The sequence below is a fragment of the Aphelocoma coerulescens genome, chromosome 1A (assembly GCF_041296385.1).
Source record: "Aphelocoma coerulescens isolate FSJ_1873_10779 chromosome 1A, UR_Acoe_1.0, whole genome shotgun sequence".
NCBI lineage: Eukaryota > Metazoa > Chordata > Aves > Passeriformes > Corvidae > Aphelocoma > Aphelocoma coerulescens.
In genome coordinates, this window is record NC_091014.1 from 37330164 (window position 1) to 37341215 (window position 11052).

The 11052-nt window shown below is 40.4% G+C and overlaps 1 protein-coding gene across 2 annotated transcripts in view; it reads left to right on the forward strand.

Annotated features, from left to right (window-relative positions):
• The window catches only part of LGR5 (leucine rich repeat containing G protein-coupled receptor 5), an 89279-nt gene extending 83144 nt beyond the window's left edge, over positions 1-6135 (forward strand). For both annotated transcript variants that reach the window (XM_068999047.1, XM_068999054.1), the window contains 2 exons: positions 1562-1645; positions 2167-6135. In XM_068999047.1, the coding sequence (XP_068855148.1) occupies positions 1562-1645; positions 2167-3257 (1175 nt within the window). In that variant the 3' untranslated portion in view covers positions 3258-6135. The remainder of the gene's footprint in view (positions 1-1561; positions 1646-2166) is intronic.
• The last annotated feature ends 4917 nt before the right edge of the window (positions 6136-11052 follow it).

The following is an 11052-nucleotide window of genomic DNA, read 5'->3' on the forward strand; positions in this document are numbered from 1 at the left end:
CCCAGTAATGTTATTTAAGCATTCCTGTGCTTAGCAAACTCATTATTTTAGGTCTGCCATTCAAAAATCTCAGTCACTCATGCACTCATCTTTTCATCCAAATAATAGCTATAGTAATGGGGTAAATTAAATCTTGCCTTTATATGAGAGACAGGGTAGTTCAGCTGGTATGTAACTCCATATGAGAGCAGGCCAGCAGAGATGTAGTTTCTTGCCAGCCTCAGAATGGAACACATCCTTGGCTTACCCACACACTTCAGGATGAGTCATAGCCAAAGTATGTGGCTACTTTGGCATATTTTTTCATAGAATCATGGAATATGCTGAGTTGGAAGGGACCCACAAGGATCATCAAATTCATCTCCTGACCCTGCACAGGACAGCCCCAACAGTCACGCCATGTGCATTGTCCAAGCACTTCTTGAACTCTTGACAGCCTTGGTGCTGTGACCGCTTCCCTGGGGAGCTTGTTCCAGTGCCCAACCACCCTCTGGGTGAAGAACCTTTTCTTGATATCCAGCCCAAACCTCCCCTGACTCAGCTTCATGACATTTCCTTGAGTCTTGATCATGAGAGGAAGAGTTTTTTACCTGCCCCTCTGCTTCCCCTCATGAGGATGTTGAAGACTCGAATGAGGTCTCCTCTCAGTCTCCTCTTCTTCAGGCTGAACAAACCAAGTAACCTCAGCTGCTTCTCATACACCTTCTCCTCCAGACCCTTCATCATCCTCATAGCCCTCCTTTGGACAGTCTCCAATAGATGTATATCTTTCTTATATTGTGACACCCAAAACTGCCGCCAGCACTCGAGGTGAGGCCTCCCCAGTGCAGAGCAGAGGGGACAATCCCCTCCCTTGCCCAGATGGTGATGCTGTGCCTGAAGCCCCCCAGGACACAGAGGCCCTCCTGGCTGCCAGGGCACCGCTGATTCATGTTCAACTTGCCATCAACCAGGACCCCCAGGTCCCTTTCTGCAGGGCTGCTCTTCAGCATCTTATTCCCCAGTCTATGCACATAACCAGGGTTTCCAGAGAGCGCATTTGTTCTCTAGGACACAAGACTATATTTTTCTTCCCCTTCAGCACTAGATCTGTTACTTGATCTGCTGTGTAGGAGCACACATACATTTATACGACCCTGTTGCTTTCTGTGCTATCTCTGCTCTTGCAAACCAGTCTCAGAGTTCAGCAAGAATTGAGCCAAGAATACGTGGTAGAGTCATGACATAAAAAACACAGAAAACTTTATTAATTCTTAGTAGCATGGCACAACAGCAGAATGCATATTTTAAACTCCTTCCTAGGCAATCATCACACTGCAAATTAGGCAATAGAGAATGTACCTGTAAGTGATTATTTTCAGAGAAGTAAAGATGACAACTTTTAAAATAATCCCAAGTACACTAATTTAAAACTGAGTAGGCATATGTCTGCTTCTGCTCACAGTTTGGCAGGCAAAGGGACAAGACCAGGCCTTAAATACCACAGGCGTTTTTGCAACTTTTACTAAGAAAACTCTTCTGAACATTGCAGTAACAATTCTGGGTATTTTCTCCCCTATAGATGAACGTGATTTTGAGGACTTTTTTCTTGACTTTGAAGAAGATTTGAAATCCCATCATTCAGTGCAATGCTCACCTTCTCCAGGTATGAAACTGCCAGACAGCAACCCTAAGAGAGATGCAAAGAGAGACACAATTTTCTTGGACTGTGTAATGACATGTTATAAGGTAGCCAAAGTACATCTGTTTGTACTCATTCCATCACACTTCACTAGGACTCATTAGGAACCTGTTCTCATTTAGTGAGAGGCAACGTTCTCAGCTTTTTTCACATGCTGACAAACATCACAGGATTTCTTGAAACTACAGGAGTTGACACTCACAGCAGTACTGCCAGGCACAAAAAGAAACTCACAGACTACTCATGATGAAGGACAAAGACTTACATGCACCAGTAATGCAACATGCATCACACATTTAGCAGCATGTTATCAAAGTCTCAGATTACTCCAAAGAAAGAGCAGATTTCCAGCTCACTTTTTAGACTAACATCCACTGTTTGGCTGTGCTGAGAATCTGCAAGAAGCATGAACTTAGTGTCTTAGAAAGCACGAGGTTTTTTTGGTTTACTTAGGTTCCCCTTACCCTTTTATTTTGTCATTTCAGGTCCCTTCAAACCATGTGAGCATCTGTTTGGTAGCTGGCTGATCAGAATTGGAGTGTGGACCATAGTGGGTTTGACCTTTACTTGCAATGCACTGGTGTCTGCTACAGTTTTCAGATCTTCATTGTATATGTCCTCCATAAAACTTCTGATTGGTTTAATAGCTATTGTAAATGCCTTAATGGGTGTGGCCAGCGGAGTGCTGGCTAGCGTGGATGCATCCACTTTTGGTAGCTTTGCTCGGTACGGAGCACAGTGGGAAAGTGGAATTGGTTGCCAAATAACAGGCCTTCTCTCCATTTTTGCTTCAGAGGCTTCCATATTCCTCCTCACCCTAGCTGCACTCGAACGAGCATTCTCTGTAAAGCATGCTTCAAAATTTGAAACAAAATCCTCCATTGCCAGTGTAAAAATTGCCATTTCCTTTTGCTTTATGTTGGCACTAATCATTGCAGTGATACCCCTCCTCACTGGAAGCGAGTATGGGGTTTCTCCGCTTTGTTTGCCACTCCCATTTGGAGAGTCCACTGCTATGGGCTACATGGTAGCACTGGTACTGCTCAACTCCCTTTGTTTTCTGGTAATGACTGTTGCTTATACAAAGCTCTACTGTAGTTTAGAAAAGGGAGAACTAGACAACATTTGGGATTGCTCCATGGTCAAACATATAGCCCTGCTACTTTTTACTAATTGCATTCTGTATTGCCCTGTGGCCTTCTTATCTTTTTCCTCCTTACTAAACCTCACTTTTATCAGCCCAGAAGTGATTAAGTCAGTACTTCTAGTGATTGTCCCATTGCCAGCATGTCTAAACCCACTGCTCTATATACTTTTCAATCCACATTTTAAGGAGGATTTGGGAAGTCTGCGAAAGCAAACTTTGATGTGGAGGAGATCAAAACATGCTAGTCTGATCTCTGTGAATTCAGAAGACATAGAAAAACAGTCTTGTGACTCAACACAAGCATTGGTAACCTTCACGAGTGCCAGCATATCATATGACATGCCCACCAGCAGTTCATTAATGCCACCATCTTATCAAATGACAGAAGGCTGCAATCTTTCGTCAGTTGCATTTGTTCCCTGTCGCTAGTTGCAGTAGCAGTACAGAAAATATCTTTGTTTACAGAAGTTTAATCCCAAAAGTAAGCGTGGATGTGTGCATACGAGTTTAGAGACTGCCTCTAAATTATTGTTACACGCATCAGAAAACAGACAATGACAAAACTTGCAACAGGCTGAAAATCCAATACTTGAGACTGCTCAGCCTGCTCCCAGAATGCTGGGATGAAGAGAGGAAATGAAAGCTGTTGAAGTTTGTGCAGTTGTATCGGCTGTTCTCTTTTAAAGTAGCACTACTCAGAAAGGGCATCAGTTGGTCAAGAGCAAAAATAGCATATTAAATTTGTAACATTTTTTCAAAGCATCACCTGATGTTTTCAGGGGTTGGGTTATTTTTTTTTCGTGTTTATTGCAATTTGGTTTTAATAATAATTTTTCAGTGCCATGGTTGTTTTTATAAGCATCTGTGTATGGCCTTTGTTCAGCAATGTATCTAAATGGAAGAGTAATCCTGTTGAAGTCCTAAAGGTTTCTGCAGAATACCCTTTGATGAAGTTCCATGTTTGATAAAGCCGATTAAATGGTTTAACTGGCATTGGGTTTGGATTTTGGAAGTCATCTAACTTGACAAAGCATTTTTAATTGTCAGCGAAAGCTAAAAATTAGCATGATGTGAAAGAAGGTAGTCAAAATCCTGTTAAGCATTTAAAATGTAATTGTAAATGGCAAGGCATTGTCACATGGGTATTTTTCTAATGAGGTTCTGCACAGTTTGGTCCTGAATTGCTTTCATGCTGGTAGAATTACTTCCAGATTTACTGACGATAAAATTGGCAGATGACTCATATAATTTGAAGGTGGAAAATACTAAATAGAAAGTCATTGATATAAAAAAATTGGCATGCTGAGAACTATTAAAGGATACCAAAGGCACTCAGACAGAAACATTCATTTAAGGTAGTTTGTACAGGAATAAAAACTGTAGTCCTGCTCATGGAATGAGGTCTGTCTCATGAAACAGTGATTCTAGAAAGCTGCTAGTTCATAGTCACTAGTCAGTTGAAGATTTAGAGGTCACTGGGTCCTTTTGGATAAGGATAGCCAACATCCTTAGCTAAGGCAATATCAAGTAGGAGTGAAGAGGTTGTGTGATCTGTCTTAGCACTGATGCAAGCACTCCTGGGATATTTCAAACACTTATTACATTTGCATGCTGGAAAGAACATTGTGAAATTGAAAAGGATATGAATATCAAATTTAAAGGAACTTAAAAAATAAGTGATTTCATCACAGTTTATAAGTAGCTGCTTCTGGGATACAGAAGTTTGAAGGCAGAGGACTACTCATCTGAGAGGAGAAGAATCTGGTAAGGTCAACTGGAAATTGACATTAGGGATAAGCATCATAGAAATAAAGGTGCAAGTTGTTGATAGAGATGGTCATTAGCTAGTGAAATTATCTGTCACCAAAAATCTCTAAATTCATATTGGATATATGGCCAAAAAAGATACTGGAGCAGCTGTTGAAATTCAGGGACTTCTGATGGCTTCAGTTTAGGAAAAGGCTTGATTAGATTAACAGAGTTCTCTGACTTTGAATCTGTTAATACTTTGCTGAATCAAGGCATGTATGTTTACACATCAGAAGCATCCCAGTTAGAAAGAAGAGACTTCACGTCCTTGCCAAGTCTACTGTTTAAATATCTCAAACAGAGCCACCTAGAATATAATTCTTTGACCTTGTCCAAGTCATCAGGGAATATTCCAGTATTCTTTTCTCAGAGCTGGCACCTTTTGCTTAAGTAAGCTGATCATTTAAGACAGAAAAATGCACAAATTTAGCTTTTGTTGTTGTTAGAAAGAGCTCCCTGAGGAGTAACATTTAATAACCCAGTACTCACTGCTCAGTTAATGACCACTCAGCCTCCAGGTGAATGAGACTAATTTTTTAACATCACGAAGGTTAGGCTAGGCCCAGCAATTAAGGTAATCAGTTACAGATGATCTCTGTTGTTCATCTGTTCCTGTATATAAAAATTCCTGGGACTCCAAGGATGGATTTTCACAATGAAGAATTTGCTGCCAACAATGCATATGCCTTGATTTTCTTGTCCATTCACACTGGCGTATTTTTAGTTTTGCAGTTACAGATGGCATCAGTTGACTTTGGCTGACATATTCATCCTTCAGGGAAAAGAAATGAACCAGTTCTGGAATTGTGTATGATAAAGTCAGCTGGGTACTTATCTTAATCCTTATCTGTTGTGGCTTTTGAAGCAGTGCAGCACACAGCTGCAGAAATGATGCCTGAAACCACTTTGGGTTAAACAGAGGATCAGTCAACCATTGCACAATACCTATTACCATGTTTACTTAGCTTTAATTTAACTGGGGTCCATCTGTGCTGCTCTGCTGGATGTCAGTGAAGTTCCTTTCAGCTTGCTATATTTAAGAAGTTTGTAAAGAAATTTGAGAAGCAAAATAATGTTATAATTCTAAAGACTAGTTAAAGAAAGCTTCTTTTATCAGAACTTTTATAGCTTGCAGAAGGTCCTAAAGGCTTTGTGTCTTATTTTTATAAGCACGTTTGAAATATTTTGATCAGATATTTTAAACTTGAAATTGTTAAAATTCATTTAATAGATTTTTAAAGTAAAATGTGTAAATATAGAACTGTATTTATTATTACAGTGAAATGCAACTACAGTAAAGGACATGAGATTAAGCCCTGTACAGTTTCTTATTGATATTTGCTATATTTTCTGCTCATATATGTTACTAAATTCATTATCTGTAAATAATATAATGTAAATGTGTAGTGATTGTAAATAGGTGACATGCTTTCTTTTCTATGTGTTCTGAACATAAGAAAGTTGTAATAAAATGTGACTCCACAGTAAAGAGCATTTAATCCTGACCTAACACCTCACAAAATGGTGTGCATTCTCAATTAATCCTTCCTGAGTTATTGTAATACTTACACTAACCTCCCCAGGTGTCTGAAATTCTTGACGAAGTATAAGTTACAGGTTGTGTGCTGTAAAAAAACAAAACAAAACAAAACAAAACAAAAAAAAAAAAAGAATAATAGTGTTTCATTTCAACACATACTGAATCTTTTACCAAAACTTCACTCGCAGACCCTTACGAACAGATCCTGCTCCCTGTGCATGCTGCCGTGTCTCTCTGATGACGTCTCAAAATTGCCACAGGTGAGACCAGCATCTCCAGCTGTGTGACAAGGGTGTGCATCAGGTCAGGCACAAGTTACCCACAACCTTCAGACCACAGACATGAGAGGTGCAATTCAACTGCATTAGGCTGCTGCTTCTAATGAGACAGCAAATTCTCCTGCATCCTCCTTTATTTTCTCTCTGACCCCTAATCTGGCAGGTGAAGCAGGTGAGGGGAAAACCAAAGAGCTGGCAAAGTTCATCTTGGCAGAGAGGCAGTAGCACCATCAGGTTTGAAGTGGATGCAGTTGCTAAGGGCAAATGAAAGGTGGGGCTTAAAACACAGGACTTGGCAAGAGCCAGGTTGCTCAGGCTGCACCAGAATTTCCAGCTCAGTTGAATTAAAGGCAGGCAGCAGCTAAGCACAGCCGTGTCATTTTGTAGGCAGCAGGGAGAGGTGAAACAGTGCATGCATTCTTGTTAAGAGGCTCTGCAGCACAGGACAGTTAGAGAAAGCAATTGTTTAGTCAGGACTTCATATGGCAAGTAACAAATTACAAAGATTTTTTAAAAAGAAAGTAAAATTGTCCTATATGTAAATGGATTTTAGCAAGGAGCATTCAGGTTCCCAGAGTAGATGAGGAGGCTAGTTTGGAGAAGCTCATTTCTGCCAGAAGGGCCTGTGGAGAAGAAGTAAGTTTGTTGGGTGAGTTTTAGAATAGTCTTATTGAGATAGGACAGGACCAGCAGAGAACAGGAATAAGAAAGCCATTAATTATCTTTAGGAGAAAAAAACAGAAGCGTGACAAAGCATAGGGGAGTGCATAAATCAGGGAGAACAGAGGGCTTCAAGAGACAGGATGCAAATGGGTTGAGTTTTATGAGATACTAAGAAGCATGATGGAGTTTTGTGAAGGTTGGAGAGCTCAAAGTGGATACAAAAAGATGGAAGCATTGTGATAGCTGGGACATTGAAATGGTGAGAAAACAAACAAGTAAAGATGATTTCACATGCATGTGTGCACCACAGGGTAAGCAATATTAGAGCCAGGAACCATAAGGAAGAAGAATGAAATTGTGTTATTTTAGGAGGAAAATATTACAACTTGAATAATGAAGGGAAAGAGAATACCTACAAAGGAAGAATGAGCTGGTTGATGAGAGCTTCAGTGCAGAAGGAAAAAACAGGCACCAAGGTTATACATCTTGATACATGGAAGAAAGACTCTTATTAATTTATGTACCAAATAGTGAGCAGTAGTGCTTGAGGTCACAACTTCAGTGTTCTGGGCAATGTGCTGTCACGCATACACAGGGGATTTCTCCCTGAAAGCACTCGTGCCACAGACATGTAGTGCTCTCTGCAGTAACAACTGAAGGAGAGTTTACTGCAGGCTCATACAACGGGTTATTTAGGGAAAGAAGCCAGAGCATGCCATTACTCTGGCTCACTAGATACATTACTGAGTTTTATTTGGGAGCTCTGTCCTCAGAGAAGTTTCAGATGGCCAAGAAAAAAGAGCTAGTAAGAGATACAGTGAAAGCCATAAAGAACATGGGATCACCTGTAAAATAATGGATGGGGATAAAGGCCAAGCCTTAGCAGACACTAGCAGAGAAGCACAGAGAATGACACCACACAAGTAATGCTGTATCAGGTAGGTGTGCAGCTTCAGTCTCCACCCCTAAAAGAGGGGAGAACATCCCTGACTAATCTGGTGGTCATAATTGAACTCAAATGGAGACCAGCCACTTGTGCAGTCCTTGCTGTTGCTGCTGCTCCATATCTGCTTCCTGTCTCCATGATCTATATACACTAGACAGCAGTGACCTATATATACTAGACAGTGAGAGAGCTACTACCATATAAAGTATCAAACTATCTCCTATCCAATTCATCTGTAATAGGAATTTCAGCTTAACAGGGGCACCACTTATTTCCTCTGACTATTGTATGAAGTACAATATCATAATGAGACATTTCTCTGTCATCAGTTAAGGTTGCTATATGAAAGTTAAGGTGCTGAAAATTTCACTGATCAATCACTTTAAGAAGGGCTCAAATAATTTAAAAATGTAGCAAAAGTAATGTCTTCCTTAGGAAGACACTGGAAGACAAGAAAGTGGAGACAGAGGAGTAAGAACATGGATATGAAAAGCTAACAATATAAAAACAGAAGTAAGATCACACTAGCAGCAGTAGTAGTGTCAGAAAATTCTTTCCAGATCCATGATGCATAGTAATTGTGCAGATGCTCAGGTGCTGCAGAAGACAGCTCTCAAACTCCAGGAGAGCTGTACTGCTTCCACCAGCAAGGGAGGGCAGTATCTCCACCAGCCATAATAACCACCTCATGTTCTCTTTCATTAACATGTGCCAAGTAAGGGACTAGTCTGTCCTTCTGCCACAATGTTATTGTAAAAAATAATGTGAAGCTAAGCCTAGAACACTGACTGAACTCTTTATATGTCTTTGCTTGAACCGAATGCCAGCTACATTAGATTAGAAATTTTAAAGAAAAATGCAAATTTACCCATGCTAATAAGTAAAGCAGAAGAGACTCCATGTGTTATACCCAACCCTTACAAGTATACTGGGAAGAAAAGGCATTATCAACATTAAGAACATCTTGTTCATATAATGAGAATCACAGACTTGTGCTCCAGTGACTCTGGAGACATAGGAAACATGAGTATGTTCTCTCCATAAAAAAAATCTGTTGTGGCATTGTCAAAATTATCTAAAGTCCAATCTCAGTCATAAGAAAAAAAAAAACACTAAGAATATTCCTCTTGAGAGCTGGCCTTCAGCCAGGATTTCTAAAATTCTTAGTCACAAAGAGTCCGCTCAAAATCCCTACTTAATTTTTTCACAGGTGGCAACATTTCCACTTGTCAAGTAAAAAATATGCTTTGTTTACAACAGGAAGACTGTCCATCTGTGAATCTAAATACTTCCACTAAGTTTTATGCATGCACATACCAGAGTCTTCTGCAGTCAGCCCTGAAGGTCTCAGGACTCCAAAACTAATTCTTGAAGGAAGTTTCAAACATCTCCTTCTGCATCTGGTATCATTCTCTATATGCAATCAGTGTTTTGACAGGTGTCTGCAGTTATTAATTTGGTTCCATGCATAACAACAGCTTCTCAGGACTATCTATAGAGGTCACTGCAGTTATTATCAGCATTTCCCATTTATGATCTAACCTATTCCTGGAGGAAGGAGTTCTCCCAGTCTTCCAAGAAAAAAGTAATAGGGGAGATTTTTCTACTCAAAACAGGTGTTTCATCTCCCATATGAAGTACCATAGCCTTCTGGGAAGTCCTTCTAGGTCTCTTTTCTGGTTGACTATGAAAATGAATTCCAGAGAGGTTTGTGTGGCCAGAGAATGAATTCTAGAATATGAAATCAGTGCTTCAGTGTGAGACACTGAAATACTGATGGTGAATGGCTCAAACAATTGGCCACTTGCAAAAGTAGTGGGCGATTTGCTGACAATGACATGCAAGGGAACAACCCAGGTGCAGAGGGAGTGCACACCCTCCACCAGAGGCTACAAACAGGGTTTTGAGCCACATAGGGGAAGAGGCTTGTAAGAAGCAGATCCTGGGAGATGGGATAGTGCTTTTTATCATGCCAATATCCTACATTACATAAGTGGCTCAGGTGTAAAACTTCCCTCTGAGAGAGATAATGGGACATTCACAGGTAGGTCTGAAGGTTCATCCCTTGTGATGGGGCATAATTGGCTCAATTGTGCTGATGTGAGAGGCAGCTGTCATGTCTTAGAAGGTGTCATAAACCATCAAAGACCCCTCAAGTGCCACATGACCCACAGTGTTGCATCAGACATTGTAAAACTGCCACCCCCAGGGGAGGTACCTGGGCGTTGCCACTGAGCCTGAGTGTATATTAACACATTGGCCTTTGTGTTTCATGGGCTTCCCCCACCCCTGGCAGATCAAGACTGCCACCATCAATTCAACCAACAGATGTCTAAATTGCAGCAAACAAGTCTCATTGCTGCATCTGAGGATGGTGACTGTATACCTTTCTCCCTTCTTTTTCTTCCTCTCTACTTTTTCTTTCTTTTTCTTTCCCTTTCTTCTCCTAACTTCTTCTGAAAACATACTGTAAGCCAGACTAAAAAATTCGAATCAATGCTTTAGTAAGTGCCTTGTTTTGTCTGGATAAGTTAAAGGTGGCTACCTTTAAGTTTGCGAAGCTAAAGTTTGTGAAGTTCCTTACTTTGTCTGGATTTTGTTTTAAAATGTAACAAGTACCTTAGTCCACCTTAATGTTCTGAAGTTTGCAAGCAAATGCTTGTTATTGAACCTCCTGAGAATTTTGTTGTTTCTCCTGTGCACCATCCAGAGTGAATCAAAAATGTTCCCCTAAACCCATGGAATGGATTGGGACACAACAACATCTTAATACCCAAAGTGGGAAAACAGTTTCCTGACATAATTGAATGCCTTACTGTGAATGCAAAGTATGAGGAGTTTTGCTTAATTTGATATATATTTGTCCCAGTATGCAGATAATTCCCAAAATTGTTGGAATTTCCCATGGGTTTTTTGTTAGGGGGGTTTTGCTGGGGTTTGTGTTTTTTCTCGGTTTTTTGGTAGGTTTGGACAACAGGACATATTCTA